At 39.3% G+C, this 18,102-nt stretch overlaps 2 protein-coding genes across 2 annotated transcripts in view; one reads left to right on the forward strand and one right to left on the reverse strand.

The window, feature by feature from the left end:
* Positions 1 to 18,102, forward strand: part of Map3k15 (mitogen-activated protein kinase kinase kinase 15) — a 100,038-nt gene that overhangs the window by 45,454 nt on the left and 36,482 nt on the right. Inside the window, exons 7-11 of the mRNA XM_048335677.1 lie at positions 5,267 to 5,437; positions 12,002 to 12,114; positions 12,318 to 12,477; positions 15,126 to 15,276; positions 17,242 to 17,349. Coding sequence (XP_048191634.1) covers positions 5,267 to 5,437; positions 12,002 to 12,114; positions 12,318 to 12,477; positions 15,126 to 15,276; positions 17,242 to 17,349 — 703 coding nt within the window. The remainder of the gene's footprint in view (positions 1 to 5,266; positions 5,438 to 12,001; positions 12,115 to 12,317; positions 12,478 to 15,125; positions 15,277 to 17,241; positions 17,350 to 18,102) is intronic.
* Positions 5,704 to 9,331, reverse strand: LOC125344048 (60S ribosomal protein L39-like). The gene is made up of 2 exons (XM_048336652.1): positions 9,180 to 9,331; positions 5,704 to 5,767 (listed from the first exon to the last, which is right to left on the reverse strand). The coding sequence occupies exons 1-2, from the start codon at positions 9,329 to 9,331 to the stop codon at positions 5,704 to 5,706; spliced, it is 216 nt and encodes a 71-aa protein (XP_048192609.1).

The raw sequence follows: 18,102 nt of genomic DNA on the forward strand, positions 1-18,102 counted from the left end.
ATGTGAAAAATTAGAAAACATTGAAAGCAACCATTTATTCGAACCCTAATCTCTGATTATCATATGAAAGTCAAATGAAGAAGATAACCTAAAGAAAAATGAGTACAGAGTTGTCATGTCAGGCACAGGTCCAACAGGGCAAGGATTAAGCATTGTTCAGTGGTTTTAGCAATGATGCAGACCTACTAAATTAGATTATGAAAGATAAGTAGCATGAGTGTCTGAGTCCCACCTTTAGAGATTTATGTTTAATTAGTCTTGGGTTGCTTCTGGCCCCTATGTGCTTCAACTACGCAGCTAAAGCTCAGGTTCACAGTCATCATTTCTTTCTCTTCAGTGTGTAAAGACCTTATTGTTAGAAACAGATGCTGCTGACTGAATAAACATAAGACTTTTTACGTATAGCATCTAAAAATGATGAGCAGACCTGAAAGCTGATTATTAACCACTAAAAGGATTAGCTATTTAGCACCTGCCTTAAAGTGGCCTTTAAGCTGAAAATCTCTTTGCTTTTCATTTTTTTCAGGTATTTGATTTTTACCTCATTTTATGTATACTCCAAAGACCTTTTCTTTTGAGTAACAAGTCTCAAGCTAATAAAACACTTTAAAGGAAAATCTCTTCTTACAGTTTTATTAGTATCAAGTTTTTCTACAAGGGGATTTCATTTTGATATGTCCATATATGTATAAAATGTTCCCTGATCTGATTCACCTCCTCTGTTACTCTCTCATTTTCCCAATTTCAGCAAACTTCATTATTCTATTTTCACACATGTATATAAAGTATTTTAACTATGTTTACTCTCCTTCACAATTTTTTTTCTTGGCAGTACTGGGGTTTGAACTCAGGGCCTCATGCCTGCTAGGCTGGCACTCTGTCACTGAGCCATACCTCTAGCCTTTAAGGGAAATTTGATGTCCATAGAAAAGAGAAAGGAAAAGATACAACTTGAAATCACATCAATAATCAAACATTTAAGTGAGTTAGGTACATTCTTTGGAGAATCCTCAATAATTCACACTTCAAAAGTTGACTAATAACAGGTGTCGAAATTTTAAAATTAAAATTTCAATCTTTTTTGTATTCTTACCACAGACAGTAGAAGTCATTTGACTGTTTTAGTAAATTTGAGTTGGGTTGATATCTGTTAGCTTTTTAAAAAGTTAAACAATAAAGCCAAGCACCTGTAGCTCATGTCTGTAATCCTAGATACTCAGGAGGCTGAGATCTGAGGATCATGGTTCAAAGCCAGCCTGGGCAGGAAAAGTCTGAGATCTTATCGCCAATTAACTATAGAAAAAAGCCAGAGGTGGAGCTGTGGCTCAGGTGGTAGAGCACTAGTCATGAGCAAAAAAGCTCAGGGACAGTGCCCAGGTCAAGTTCAAACCCTAGGACTGGTAGAAAAAAGAAATAAAGAATATCATGGGTAGGCCATGAAAAAAGATATCTGGTTTTTTACGCTGGTTAGGTTCTATATGACAAAGTGAAAAATCAGCTATATCCAAGCAGTATCCTTAGTACAACTAATATGTATTAAAATATGAATAACAGGGGGGCTGGGGATATAGCCTAGTGGCAAGAGTGCCTGCCTCGGATACACGAGGCCCTAGGTTCAATTCCCCAGCACCACATATACAGAAAACGGCCAGAAGCGGCGCTGTGGCTCAAGTGGCAGAGTGCTAGCCTTGAGCGGGAAGAAGCCAGGGACAGTGCTCAGGCCCTGAGTCCAAGGCCCAGGACTGGCCAAAAAAAAAAAAAAAAAAAATATGAATAACAGGAAAGTCAAACAGGCTCTCTTGTGGGGGAAAGGTAGCAAGGGGATAGGGGAAAGCTAATGGAGAAAGTGAATAAGGGTAAATATGACTAAAGTGGTTTATTTGCGTCTATAAAAATAGAACATTGAAACATTTCAAAATTGTTTTAAGAAATGGGGAGTGGAAATAGGTTGCTTGCAACTATGAAAATTGAACAAGGAAACATTGAAATTATTTGGGGAATGGGGAACAAGGGGAAGGAAGCGTTGATAGTGGGGGTATGATTGATTGGAACATATTGTAGCAAAGAAATCCCCTCTATAACTAGTGCAAGCTAATTTTTAATAGAGAAAGGGAGAGTGGGACAATGGAGAAATGATGAGATTGATTGGGATACACTGTATGTATGGATGGAAATGTCACAATGAAATATTCTTTTTTTTTTTTTTTTTGGCCAGTCCTGGGCCTTGGACTCAGGGCCTGAGCACTGTCCCTGGCTTCTTCCCGCTCAAGGCTAGCACTCTGCCACTTGAGCCACAGCGCCGCTTCTGGCCGTTTTCTGTATATGTGGTGCTGGGGAATCGAACTTAGGGCCTCGTGTATCCGAGGCAGACACTCTTGCCACTAGGCTATATCCCCAGCCCCGAAATATTCTTTATACAATTAATGAACTCAAAGTAGAAAATGGAAAAGGCTCCAGTCAAAATGCAGGGTTAATTATTGCAAGCTTCTAAAAGGATGCCAAGTGTCTAGATTAGCCCTTCTCAGCCAGAACTCACTTCCAACAAGAGAATTGAGCTCTAATGCACTATGGCATCCATGGTATAAAACGAACAACCTTCTCTTGTGTGTAGAGTGGAGCTAGATGTAGCATCTTTGGAAATTAAGACAGTAGTTACTCAAATAATCAAATACATTTCCTTATGGTTTAATTCTGTTGTGGAACCCTGGTTAAGAATGTCTGTTTTAGGTATTACTCTGTCTTTTTGAAGTACATGCCTTCAGGAAAGAAAGTGTAAGAAATTCTATTGGTATAATTACCAAAACATTCAAATGGATATTTCTTCATTTAGTTACTAGAGTAGTTATTAGCAGCATATGCACAAGACTATTTTGTATATATCCTAGCAGGATATTTTTGAGCATTTTAATGTGTATCCTTCTAGACTTTTGTCTGCATACATAAATGTATGTGTTATAAGCATTTCAAATTATAGGATTGTATTTATTTAGTTCAGCAGTCCTTTTTCCATATAATGCTATGGACATTGTTCTATGTAACTACGTATGTATCTCCTTTCTAAAGGCTGCACTGTATGCCATAGTCTGGTTGTTAAAAGACACATACATTGATATTTTTCTGTTAATGAACATTTGCATTATATCCAGTTCCTCACTTTTACAAGCAGTGCCATAACAAACATCTTGTTCAAAAAAAAATGGAAAAATGCCTCTAGATCAGGCATGGTGGCACATACTGTAATTCTAACTACTTAGGAGGTGGGGATGTGAAGAATCATGGCTCTAGGTCAGCCTGAGCAAAAAGTTAGCAAAACCTTATTTCAACCAACAGGGCAGATGTGGTGGTGTGCCCCTATGTTCCCAGCTGTGTGGAAGGATATCTAGGAAGTTCATGATCTGAGCAAAACATGAGCTACTCCAGACAAATACAACTAAAGCAAAATGGGCTTGATGTGTATGTCTCAAATGGTAAAAGCACCTGCCTAATAAATGCCAGGCCCTGAGTTCAAACCCCAGTGCCACCAAAAAAAAAAATCAATTGTACAGATTCTAGAAGGGGGATTATTGAGTCAGGATGGTGCCTATTACATTTTTTGTTTTATCATGTAAAATTTCAAATATATTTAAAAGTAGAAAATAGTGTAATTGTAGGCAAGTTTCTTTGTAACAGAGATCAACAGAGAGATATAGTAAGTTATTATGAAATTGGTTTATGCCATTCTGGAGGCTGAGAAGTCCGATGAGTACAAGTTGGATACCCAGGCAAGCCAGTGGCACACGACTGAGTCCAAAGGCCTGAGAACTTGGGGTGACATTGGTTTGAGTCCTGGAATTTGAGGGTAGGGACAGGAAAAGATGGATTGTCTCACCTCAAGGAGAGAGAAGGAAGTAAGGAAGAAGGGGGGCAGAAAAAGGAGGGAGACAAAGAAGGGGATAAGGGAAGGGAGAGAGAGAAGAAAGAGTAGAGAAATACAGCATACCTTGGCAGAGGGATGATCTTAATCTAATGATTCAATGTGAATTTCATAGATGTATCCAGAAAAAATATTTAACAACTATCTGGGCACATCCATTAGCCTAATCAAGTTGACACATACCATTAACCATTGCTATAATAAACTCCATGTACTCATATTCACTTGGATAATTATCACTTCATGTCATTGTTTCCCCTAATGCTTCTATCCCCTCACACTCCAGCAATGAGTCACAGATATTTCAGTATGTCTCTCTTAAAGACACTTTTATAAATCAATCATAGCTATGGTGTCATACCTAAAAATTAATGATAGTTCCTTATGTCAGTGTTTATATTTTCTCTTTTTTCATTTCTTTTTTTATTAATTTTACGAGTTATACAACTAACTCATAATCAAGATAGTACAAACATTGCCTTCAGTTGTTATGATTTTCAAGTATTTTTTGTTATATCACTTTCCCTTTCTTGTCTTATTTATCATTTCTATGATATATTTGTTAAAGATAAAATCAGGCGGGTACTGAGAACATATATGTGAGATTTACTGGCACAGATCTTAAACACTTGCTACAGTTGATAATGGAAAAGGAAATCTTATTTGGAACCTTTTCCTAGTACAGTGCAACCTTGTAGCTAGTATTTAAGCAGAACAAATACACATGTATATTCCTTGGTCTATATATATATATATGTATATATAATCAAACTGAATTACAGAGAGGTTACAGTTTCATACATTAGGCATTGGATACATTTGTTGTACTGTTTGTTACCTCATCCCTCATTCCCCCCTCCCCCTCCCCCTTTCCCTCCCCCCCCCCATGAGTTGTTCAGTTGTTCAGTTCATTTTCACCAAACAGTTTGTAAGTATTGCTTTTGTAGTTGTTTGTCTTTTTTTACCCTGTGTCTCTCGATTTTGGTATTCCCTTCCAATTTCCTGGTTCTAATACCAGTATATCTGGTTTCCAATATACTCAGATAAGATACAGAGATAGTGTAGGTACAACCACAGGAAGGTGATACAGGAATATCATCAATAATAGAGGCTACATTTACATATGGCACGTTGAAAGTAGTTACAACAGTGACATAACAAATCGTTTCCATAACATGGAGTTCATTTCACTTAGCATCATCATCTTATGTGTTCATAAGGGTATAGCTGTTGGGCTCCTGTGATCCTCTGCTGTGACTTGCCTAAACCTGTGCTAATTATTCCCTATAAGGGAGACCATATTATTCCTTGGTCTTGATTCAGATATTTAGTCTAATACCATTTGTCTTTCAGGAGAAATGCTGAAGGTGACCGGGAGAAGGCTCTTCAGGTTATGCTCCAGGTTATACAGAGCTGTGACCACCCAGCCCCTGACATGTTCTGCCTGTGTGGGAGGATCTATAAGGACATCTTCCTGGATTCGGACTATGAAGATTATGAAAGCCGAGACAGTGCCATTGCATGGTAAATAGCAAATGCAGCAATACAGAATCACATAGACTGAGCATCCAGGACTTTTTCCTAGTAACATATTACAATAAATGTGTTTGAGGAATTTCCAGATTCCCTTTTCTGAGAGAAAACCATGAAAATCAGGGTTTGCTTCCATTCACTCTTCCCGTCTACTCATTTATGAGGCAGGAAAGAGACTCAGCATGATCTCTCTCAGCTACACCTTCAAGAATCTACCACCATTAGGGCGTTATCCTTCCAGTGAGTTGCTCAGTCCTTTATTCATTCCTTCGTTCCTTCAACAAATCCTTAGTGAGGGCTTTCTTTGTGCCAGAGAATTTTCTAGATGGGGATAGAAGTCAGTCTTAACAGACTTAGAGATCCCTTGCACTCCTGGTGAGGCAAGTCAGCCAAGCAAATAAAGTAAAATGTATAGAATTTCTTATGAAATGATAGCCCTCTCTGTTTACCTTAACAATAACAATAAAATTATGTTTTAAGAAAGCAAAAATAATTTCCAGCTGATGATGAAGCTTATGGAGAGAAGTTAAGCAGGCAGCTGGCAGTTTTAAACAGGGTGGTCAGTAAAAGTGAATCAATGTGAAGTTAAAGCTAGGCACCAGTGGTTCATGGCAGTTTGAACCCAGCCCAGGTGAGAAAGTCATTGAGACTTTTATCACCAATTAACCACCAAAAAAAAAAAAAGCCAGAAGTGGAGATATGGCTCAAGTGGTAGAGAGCCAGCCTTCAGTGAAGGGACAGCTAAGGGATCACACTCAGGCCCTGAGTTCAAGCCCCAGGACCAGTATAATAATAATAATAATAATAATAATAATAATAGTAGTAGTAGTAGTAATAATAATAATAAAGTTAGTGAGGTAGTGGGCTTTGTAGGTGACTATAATGTTCTAGACAGAGAAAACAGCAGGGACAAAAGACACCAAGGAGAAAGCATACAGGACACACATATAGATGGTGAGGATTATGCAAAGGATGTAAAGGAAGATCAGCTAGAAACAGGAGGGAAGAAAGGTCTTTTTGTGCCTGAGCAGGAAGGAACCATTTCTGGAGGACTCTAAGCAGAGGACTGACAGGATCTACCATGCATTTTAGCAGGGGTAGTCTTACTGTTGTGCAAAGGATGTCTTTGAAGTGTCTTAGCTATGGCTTGCTGCCTAACAACCCTAAAAGTCAATGGCTTCAAACCATAGTTCCTCATGAGATTGTGGAGTTTCTAGACAGTTCCTCTGCTGGCTTTGCCTAAGCTCACTTCTAAATTTGCTATCATCCAGAGGAATAGGTAGAGCTGAAACGATCCAAGATGGCCTCATAGACATTTGGTAGTTGGTGTTAACTGGTGATATGCCTCAGGTCCCAGTAGACCAGCTTTCTTTCCTGGTAGGCAGAGTGTGAAGGTTGGAGCCAGGAGGCTCCTTCTGGGGCAGAGGCTTCACAACTCATAGGAAGTTATTTCGGTTGCATGCTAGCGATCAAACTGAATCACATGTCCTGCCTAAGCGAAAGAGTAGAGAAATACACTCCATCTCTAGGATTAGAACTTCAAAGTCATATTGAGATGGAAGAAATTTGTGTCCACTAAACAGTCTGCCACAGGAGCAAGAACAAGAGAGAATGGCAGTAATTCAGTTTTGCTGGTGACCTAAACCTGTATATTAATGATACTATATATACCTTATCATATATGTCTTATATAATATATGTAATTAATATAATTATCATACATATACACATATACATGTATATACAGATAGGATATGTTTATTGTTGTTGTTTTTATTGCCAGTCCTGGGGCTTGAACTCAGGGCCTGAGCACTGTCCCTGGCTTTGTTGTTCAAGGCTAGCACTTTACCACTTGAGCCACAGCGCCACTTCTGGCTTTTTCTATAATATGTGGTGCTGAGGAATTGAACCCAGGGCTTCATGTATACAAGGCAAGCACTCTACCACTAGGCCATATTCCCAGCCCAAGGATATGTTTTGATAGTGGAGCCAACAGCTCACATCATCAATTTCTCTCAGAACTCTTGGTATTACCCTTTTTTGGCTCTCAGTTCTAATTGTTTGCACTCCTTCTCCCTCTTCCTCTCCTCTCCTTTTGCCTCCTCTTCTCTCCCTCCACTTTTCTCTTCTTCCAAGTGTGTCACTCTGTGCTCTGCCACCCTTTGTCTATCTACACATGTTTTCTGGCTACTCCCATGCCTTGGTACCCTTACCTGGAGATCTCTAGCCCAAGCTCTCTACTAAGTCATGGCTCTACATATCCCCCTTCTTTGCCCACCAGTTCTATCTCAAATGATCTGGATATATATTGAAGAATTGCATTGGTGAAAACTGAAGTCATTTCCTCCTCTCCACAAGGCAGAGCTTCCAATGTCTTGCTATCTGACTGTTATTGATCACCTGCCCAGGCTTAAACATTCAGTTAATGCTTGCTTCCTCTAACTCACTTGCCTCCCCATATAGTCAGTTCCCACTTCTAGCCCTGTGATTCTTCCCTTACTCCTTTCCAATCTTTTCTCATCACTACCACCTGCCCTTGTCACTGCCATCTCTTACTGGAAATATTCTAATAGTATCACTCACACACACACACACACACACACACACACACACTTTTATATTTGGTGTGTCTTCAGTCCATTCTTATAGATTATTTATAGCTTCTTCCTCTAAAAACTCAATACCCCACATGGAGCTCCATTCCCTATTATATGAAAGTCACACTTTGAGATCACCATTCTAAATGACTTGAAAATTTTCTCGAATCCACCTTCAGACCTGTTTTCTGCTGCTTGGTATATGTTTCCTTAGGATTTCCCAAAGCTCAGCTACTGCAATTATTTTTTCACAGATTCTCTTTCTACATCATTGTTAGTACATTTCTGACGATCTTCATGTCATACATGTTTCCAGTTTCTGGAGTTCTTATATCTCCAGTTTTAGGGTCTCCCTGTGAACTTCTCTGTATTTGGATTTTTGTGGTTTTAGGATCCTTCTCTCATTCTTCCTTATATTTTCCCTCATTGTATATGTACCTTATTCCTTCCTTCATAGTATATCTTCTTGGAAAGCTAAGACCTTATTTTATTCTTATTATCTAGTAGTACCTAAAGCACTATATGATCGAGCCAAGGCACTTAGGGTTTTGAATGGAAGTCAGTGTTTGATACAGCTAAAGAAGTAAGCTGTGTTCCCATTTCAGTGGCCAAGAATTCAACATCCAGGTCAGGAAATCACTATCTGTGGCTCCTTCACAAAAGTCATATGAGTTTCTCCCCACCTGCTCTGAAGGTAGTGGTGGTAGGTACAGGAACAAAGGCAGCTTTGCCTTCTGATTGTGGCACTTTTGCTCTGGATGATACCCTGGAGATCCTTGAGCCCAGACCCTCAAGTACAGATGTGGAGTATGCAGCCCAAGGAGGTGGGTGGGTGGTCCAAGGTTACAAGGATGGTTAATGGCAAATCTAGAGCTATACTCCTATTGGAGATGAAATGATTTCTGCCCCTGAGTGAGTACTGTGTGACTTATGGAGAAGGAACCCCCTTTGCCTTCTCAGTAAAACTTTTTTTTCAAATGTAAGTTTTCACATATTTATTACTGTGCCTATTCTTAAAATAATCAAAGAAAAATCAGTTTGAAAATGCCCAACTGTCAATCCAGGCAGTATTGATGTTCCAACTTGACTGGTTCATGGTACAGCATAAATATGTGGGCACTGGTGCAATTCCTTACGGACCTAGCTTGATTCTCCTCCAGTGTCTTCTCTTGGAGTGGTACCTGGTTTTGTTACCAGTTTTCATCTGAATCCACTGGGGAATGGGGAGATTTTGTTTTCGTTTCTTGGCCAAAAACTGCTTCATTCTGAAAGTTCTGGGAGAAGACATGGTGAGAAGCCCAGGCAGGCACAGCTCAGTATAACTTCATTGTGAAAAAATGAAAAAAAAAATCCATTACAATAAGGAATTCTCAGAATGTACTGTATGGGGGTGAGGTGGGGGAAAGGTTTGTCCTCTGATCTGCTGGATGGCATTTGTGTTATACACCAAAATTCATGTTAGTCACATGTTAGCTGACTTAACTTTTCCCTTCAAGAACTAATATTTTATTGTAGAATTCTCTTGTCAAATGCATGATAAATTACTCCCGGCTAGCAAGTCCTTAGTTCTAACTGTGTCACTTAAAGGTACTTTAGTTTTATTATTTAGTTGATTGAATCATTTTTTCTTATCACAATAGTCATACTTCCTCATAGAGGAGAAATTTTTATGTGTAGGAAAGAATTGAGAGTTAAAATGAAGCTGTAGGGCTGGGGATATGGCCTAGTGGCAAGAGTGCCTCCTATGCATGAAGCCTTTGGCTTCGATTCCCCAGCACCACATATATAGAAAATGGCCAGAAGTGACGCTGTGGCTTAAGTGGCAGAGTGCTAGCCTTGAGCAAAAAGAAGCCAGGCACAGTGCTCAGGCCCTGAGTCCAAGGCCCAGGACTGGCAAACAACAACAACAACAAAATGAGGCTGTAGGCTGGGATGTAGCTCAGTGGCAAAGTGCTTGCCTAGCAAGTGCAACATCCTGAGTTCAATCTCCAGTACTGAAAAAGAAAAAAAAAAACAAAAATAAAATGAAGCTGTAAGCTTTTTGGTATAAAAATGACACTCCTATATGGGGGAATTTTTGTTTTGTTTTGGATTTTTTTTTGAGACAGGATTGCCTTGTGTAACCCAGGCGGGACTGGAACTTGTGATCCTTCTGCCTGTCTCCTGATTGCTGGTATTATATGCATGTACCATCATGCCTAGACTACATTCCCTGTTTCATATTTTATTCTTTATCCTGATGTGATATATCCCTACCCCTTTCCTCTCTATCTACCACTGTCCAGATAGCTATTTGAAGTCTGAGATGCTAGTATTAGGGCTTTGTGCATGAAGAACTGATGTTACACTGTGAAATTGCATGCAAAAAGACAATGATGCCATTCCTATGTATTAAAATATTTACTGCGCAACAGTAGTGTAAATTTTTAAAAATAAATTTACTTTATTGTTATTATAGAGGTGATAAACAGAAGGGTTATATTTACATATATCAGGTAATAAGTACTTTTCCTTTCTTACAGTGTCATCTGTTCCCTTATGTTCTCCCAGATCCTCCCTCCCATCTCTAACAATTAGTTGTATAGTTCTCTTTCGCCAATGTCCAGTGCACTCCACTACTGCACTTTTTACCCTTTTCCCTCAGAATATGTGCCCTCCCCTCACCCTCTCACAGATATGCACATGAATACATTGTATATAAGGTAAATAATACAGAATCATCAGAAAGAAAAAGCAAATTAAGAAAAAAATCCTGGGCTGGGAATGTGGCCTAGTGGTAGAGTGCTTGTCTAGCATGCATGAAGCCCTGGGTTCAGTTCCTCAGCACCACATAAACAGAAAAAGCCAGAAGTGGCACTGTGGCTCAAGAGCTAAAGTGCTAGCCTTGAGCAAAAAGAAGCCAGGGACAGTGCTCAGGCCCTGAGTTCAAGGCCCAGGACTGGCAAAAAAAGCCTTTTATTTCCATATATTTGGAGTTCATTCCAGGATGTATATTTTATATACATATGAAGAGATACTTGGGTATTGCATCTTTGTGATGCTCTCCTAAAACTTTCGGTCTCACTGTAAGTGAGTATCTAGAATCCTGTGTAATTTATCATATTCCAGTGCGTTTTAGATCTGACTTCCCCATATCAGAGAGAACAAGTGCCATTTGTCTCTCTGATCTTGGCTTACCTAGCTTAACATGATTTGTTCTAGTTCTATCCATTTCCCTCCAAATGACATTATTCTTTCTTAAGGCTGTGTAAAATTCCATTGTATAGTTTTTGGATCCACATATCTATTTTGGGGCATCTGGATTGTTAGTATTCTAGATTTTAAAATGGGAATTGCACATAAAGCTATGATCATCTTTTGGGAATAGGATTGTATTTTAAAAGTCTCTTGTATGCTTTAATATGATCTCTCTACATTCATTGTGGCTTTTCTAATAAAAAAACATAAGCCTTAAAAAGAATATATAACTCCCTAGTGTTTTTAAATGTGTCTATACAACATTAAAAAAGTTATTTTATCCAAGTGCTGGTAGCTCATACCTGTAGTCCTAGTTACTCAAGAGGCTAAGATCTGAGGGTAGTGGTTTGAAGTGAGTCCAGGCAGAAAAATCTGAGAGACTCTTATCTCCGATTAACCACCAAAAAGCCAGAAGTGGGATGTGACTCAAGTGCCAGCTTTGAGTGAAAAGGCCAAGTTAAAGCATGAGACCCCTGGGCTCAAGCCCCAGTTTTAGCACGTGTGTGTGTGCGCACACACCACCACCACCACCACCAACAACAACAATGACATTATTTGAGAGTTGTATATGACTGTTCATAGAAGTGTAAAGGAGAGAACTGTGAAACAATAAATTAGAGTAATATGTATGCTGATGAGAAGGTAGTTTGCACATATTTTGTACCATTATACATCATACTACAATAAAATCTGATAAAAAGTGGTGGTTTTGTAATTACAGGTATCGCAAAGGATTTGAACTCCAGTCGTCTCTTTATTCAGGAATTAACCTTGCAGTTTTGCTGATAGTTGCTGGTCAACAATTTGAAACTTCCATTGAACTGAGGAAAATAGGTAACACTGTTCGTTATTGCCAGTGTTCATACTTGAGTTACACTAACTTAACATTAAAAAGTATACATAAATAACTATTTTTCAACGGAAGAGTTACTTTCTGGACAGTAGCCCAAATAAAACATATGCTAATTCTCCACCTAAAGGCTTGCATAGTGTGACATAAAGATCTTCCTGACTTATCTAAAATTCCAATTCTTAAGGTGTTCGTCTGAACAGTCTCCTGGGAAGAAAAGGGAGCTTGGAGAAAATGGACAATTACTGGGATGTGGGTCAGTTCTTCACCGTCAGCATGTTGGCCAGTGATGTTGGGAAGGCAGTCCAGGCAGCAGAGAGATTGTTCAAACTGAAACCGCCCGTCTGGTAAGTCCCATCTCCATATCTGACCTTGTTCTGAAGGACAAAAAGTAGGCATTTACAAAAGAATAACAACTGCTATATTTCTCCTTCTGACTTCTTCATTAAAGCAGTTACAACAGACATAATGGCTCCAAGGGGCTTGTTGCTTTCATGTGAACGGAGAGAAAGATGCACACAGCACAGAATAATGGCCCTGTGCTTTCTATTCCTGAAATTAGACTATCAATCTTGTTATTTTCTTCAGCTTGTCTTAAGTCCTCAAAAGCAAAATACTCGCTTGTACTGGTATTTATTATGCATCTTTTAGAAAGCCTGTGGTAGAGCTATAAAAAAAGCACACCAAGAAAACAATGCCTCTTACAAAAACTAGGAATTAAAAGGCTAATAACACAGTATGGTTAATAAAATGATGACACAGCTCTAGGGTAGCCATTATGCAGCCATTTAAATGTGCAGGATAGGACACTTAAAAGAGATAGAAGTGTGTTCATGCTTTATTATAGAATAAGAAAGGCCAGTTGCAGGATACATTTTCCTTATCAGTGGCTCTCAGTCTTTATTATACATCAGAATTGCTTGTGTTGATTTAAGCACAGATTGCTGAGGCTACACTCACGTGTCTAGTTTTAGTAGGTGGCTATGGAATGTTCATGTGGCTGACACCTTTTTTTGTCTAGTCCTGGGTCTTGAACGCAGGGCCTGGGTACTGTCCCTTAGCAAGCTCAAGGCCATTGCTTTACCACTTGAGCCACCACTCTATTTCTGGCTCTTATGCTGCTTAATTGTAAATAAGAGTCTCATGGACTTTCTTGCCCTTGCTGGCTTCTAACCATGATCCACAGATCTCAGCTTCCTGAATAGGTTAGGATTACAGGTGTGAGCCCTGTGGCTGATCTTTTTTTTTTTTTGTCCAGTCCTGGGCCTTGGACTCAGGGCCTCAGCACTGTCCCTGGCTTCTTCCCGCTCAAGGCTAGCACTCTGCCACTTGAGCCACAGCGCCGCTTCTGGCCGTTTTCTGTATATGTGGTGCTGGGGAATCGAACCTAGGGCCTCTTGTATCCGAGGCAGGCACTCTTGCCACTAGGCTATATCCCCAGCCCCATTTTTTTTTAACCACCTGACAACCCTCCAGTATAGGCCTTTTTCATTTCCCCTTTTCTTCTTCTTTTTTTTTTTTTTTTTTTTTTTTGGCCAGTCCTGGGGCTTGGACTCAGGGCCTGAGCACTGTCCCTGGCTTCTTCCTGCTCAAGGCTAGCACTCTGCCACTTGAGCCACAGCACCTGTGGCTGATCTTAATACCTCAGTATCTAGCATCTCCAGAGGTCAAACTGATAGAATGTGTGTGGCCCAAAGCCTCCACCTTGAGTCATATTATATGTATAAACTGTCTAGCATAGCCCAAGGCTTGTAGTAAACAACTATAACTTTTAGCAGGAAGGACATTCCAGGGACATAGAGGCAGTGTTTCAGTACCCAATCAAGGGCCAGACCTTTCTTTGGAGACTGCTGAGTACACGAAGCAAGTTAGCTTGGAGTCTAGCTAGTCTGCCTTTCCATGGTAACTCTAGACTTCATCTTCAAAGAGCAAATAAAATACTATGGTACATTCATGGGAATCATTCCCATTTAAGTAACAGAGAGGAAGGAATACCACTTCCTGGCAGCAATTATTCAGAAAGTTCTCAAGAACATCAAAGGTATGGGCAGAGTCAAGGCTTCATAATGTTAAAGTCTACCTGGCCAGATTATCATACTAAATAAATAATAAGACAACAAATTTCAGATTAGTGATTGGCAGGAATAAAGGAGACGGTGCAAATAGGAGGAGGTAGGTGGGACGATAGAAGGACCACATGAGGGACTTTGTGCTGATAGAAATGTTCTCTACTTTGTATCAGCAGCAACATCATGTTATGGTGTAGTGTAGATACAATCTTGCCAGCATGGTTAACTAGATCAAGGATATATGAGTTCTCTCAGTATTTTTTTCCTTACAACTTCATATAAATCTAAAAATACCTCAAATTAAAAGTTTCATTAAAGAAACGAGAATGGGTTTGAAATATTGCCATTTTGTAATCACTTTTACTTTTAAGCTTCTTGGCTTTGTTATTGAAAACATTTAGCATATGAGCTCAGAGGCACTGGAGGCTCATACCTATGGTCCTAGCTCTCAGGACGCTGAGATCTGAGGATCTCAGTTTGAAGGCAACTTGGACAGGAGAGTCCATGAGATTTTTTTACCTCCAATAACTACGGAAAAAGCTGGAAGTGGAGCTGTGTCGCAAGGGGTAGAATGCTACCCCTGGGACAGTGCCCTGGCCCTGAATTCAGGCCCCAGGACTGGCCCACAAAAACAACAACAGCAATATAAACCATTTAGCATATACTTTGCAATCACTGTGATTTAGGCCATGTATACTAAAACAGATTGAGTCTGCTGTTGGCCAAATTCCATGCTTTGTAATTCTGTTGGACTTGCTTTGCCTACTGTATGGATTTCTTTTAATTGTGTGGCTGCAAATGATTGTTTATGAGGCAATCATGCCATAATATGAAATTAATAAAAGTTTAAAAGTTTCTTTTAAAGCAAGTAGACTTGAATTCAGTTTCTTTAAGAATCTAACATAGGGTTTGTGATTTTTTTCCAGGTACTTGAGATCATTAGTTCAGAACTTGTTATTAATTCAACGCTATAAGAAATCCAATACTGAACATTCTCCCAAGCAGGAACGACTTAACTTCTGGCTAGATATCATTTTTGAAGCAACCAATGAAATTACTCATGGACTCAGATTTCCAGTAAGATATTCTAAATCTGTTTTATTTGTTTGATTGTTTTGAGGTGCTGGGGATCAAACCTGTAGCCTTATACATACTAGGCAGATGATAGACTACTGAGATACGTGTCCAGTCCCAAATTCTTTAAGTTAGACCAAAGAAATATGGATTAGTGCTGTTGTATTATTAATGTTTAGAAAGGAAGAAAGTTGTAGAGAAATTTATGTGAGGATAACCATGGAAGATAACCTATGGAGACTCAGCAAGCCATGTCTTAACTCCCTGGGAAATAGCCATATCCTCTCAAATAGTAGCTGTCAATTGAGGCTGATTTTGTCCCCCAAGGGACACTTGGTAATGTCTGAAGACATTTTGAGTTGTCATAACTGGGACAGGAGATGGTGTGCTACTAGCTGGAGAGACTGGAGAGGTTGCTAAACATCCCACAGTGCATAGGATAATAAGGAATGCAAATAGGCCCAAGGTGGAGAAACTTCTCTAAAAAATCTAGTAGGACCCAGGTGTCAATGGCTCATGTTTGTAATCCTAGCTACTCAAGAGGCTGAGATCTGAAGATTCTGGTTTAAAGCTAGCCTGGGCAGGAAAATCCCCACAAGACTATTGTCTCCAGTAAACTATCAAAAAAAAACCATGGAAGTGGCTCAGATGGTGGAGCTCCAGGGACAGCGCCCAGGCCCTGAGGTCAAGCTTCAAGACTGATCAAAAAAAAAAATCTTGCACTCATAGTGAAAAAGTTTTCTAAAGCTGTCTTCTATTAAACTTTGATTTGCCTCTTAATGTTGATTAGTGTCACTAATCAATATTAAATCTTTATTGAAAAGGAAGAATTGCTTTTAGCTTTGCATTGAGTTTTTGTTTCAATGATCATCTTAAAGGAGTCATTGCTAAGCTCTCTGAATGCTTTGGAAATTATGCTTCAGTAATTTTGCTTCATATTTATGTCACAAGATTTTGTGAGCATGCAGTTTTTAAGAATTTCGCTAAACATCTAATAAAAGATGGAATTGTTGGAAATAATAATTATTTTGTTCCTGGGTAATACATTTTAAAATCTCCTTTTAATTATGAAATACTTCAAACTTACAAGGCACAAACCAATAACAAAACAGATGCTTGTGTAAGCTATTCAGGTTTAGCAACGCTAAACATAGTGCTTTATTTGTTTTGGAAATTTATTCCTTCTCCTCTCATCTCTGTCTCACCCTCTCCATCTCTCTACCTTCTCTCTTTCTCTCCTTCTCTTCCTTCTCTCCCCTTTCTCTCTTAACCAAATGCCACCTTTCTAATGGAAACATCACTCGCCTTTCATCTCTTTCCATGTCCACACAAATTTATACCTGTTGACTATCCAGTTTACTTCCTTATTTCTCTTAAAAATTATTACCTTAGCCAGACACTTTTGGCTCACACCTATAATCCTAGCTACTCAGGAGGCTTGAAATCTGAGGATCATTGTTTGAAGCCAGCCTAGGCAGGAAAGTCAATGAGACTCTTATCTCCAGTAAACTTCCCAAAAAAGTCAAAAGTGGAGCTGTGGCTCTGGTGGTGGAGCACTAGCCTTGAGCCTAAGGGATCACTCTGCCCATATTTATTTAGGCCCTGAGTTCAAGCCCCAGGATGGCACAAATTGAAAACAAATAAAATTATAACCTCCCCCTTTCTTCTGTATTTTCCTCAGATAGGCTTTTCTTAAGCCACCCTGTCAGGCAAAAAGGGCCCCCCTTCTGTCTTATTCTCTTGAGTGTTACATGGCACTGAATTTCACAGCTTGGTTGCTGTGTCTGCCTCATTAGAGACCAGCCCTCTTATAGGCGGTGTGCCCTGCTGAAGCCCTGGCTCCCAGAGCAATGCTTGGCATAGTTGGTCCTCCATAAGTGTTTGTTAAGTACAAATCTTCCCACTTTCTCACTGGCAGAGTTCCAGTTTCGTATCCCCATGAGTTATACAAATCTGTTCTTATTTTAGGTTCTGGTGATAGAACCAACCAAGGTCTACCAGCCTTCTTATGTTTCTGTCAACAATGAAGTCGATGAGAGAGTGGTTTCTTTGTGGCATGTCTCACCTACAGAAATGGTAAGAGGGAAAAGTTGTAAATAGCTCTTTCTTCTGCATTATCCATTAAGGATTCCATTTCTAAGTCTATATGGTAGGATTGGAAAGAAAAGTGCCCATGCTCAATTGACTTCTGAATGTTAAGACTATACAAGAAGGTATAATCATAGATGAAAAAAAGAAAAGGTTGGTGGCTAGTGGCTCATGCCTGTAATCCTAGCTATTCAGGAGGCTGAGATCTGAGGATCATGGTTCAAAAGTCAAGCATGTAAGTCAGTGAAACTCTTATCTCAAATGAACTACTCAGAAAATGCCAGAAATGGCAATGTGGCTCAAGTGGTGGAACACTAGCCTTGAGCAAATGAAGCCCAGGCCCTGAATTCAAGTCCCAGGACCAGCACAAAAAAGAAAAAAAAAGAGATTTCTCTATTTGTATGTATGTATGTATATATGTATGTATGTACATGTGTATGTATGTTTTATGTATATAGGAGACTACATGTGGTATGTAAGTATGTGTATGCATGTGTATTACATAAAGTGAAGTTTTGTCCTTCAAAAGTTAAACTATAAGGAATTAGGTAGGAAATATTCAAAGAAATATTCATATTTCCCAGACATTATCAATATTCCATCCTCATCTTCATCCCCAGTGATACATTGGCTATCTCTGGAGCCTTTCTCTGTATTCAATTATTTATGCTTAATGTACATATGTATAATATATGTTTATACACAATTATTTACATTATAATGTGATAATACAGCATGTAT

Source organism: Perognathus longimembris, chromosome 28 (genome assembly GCF_023159225.1).
Source record: "Perognathus longimembris pacificus isolate PPM17 chromosome 28, ASM2315922v1, whole genome shotgun sequence".
Taxonomy (NCBI): Eukaryota; Metazoa; Chordata; class Mammalia; order Rodentia; family Heteromyidae; genus Perognathus; species Perognathus longimembris.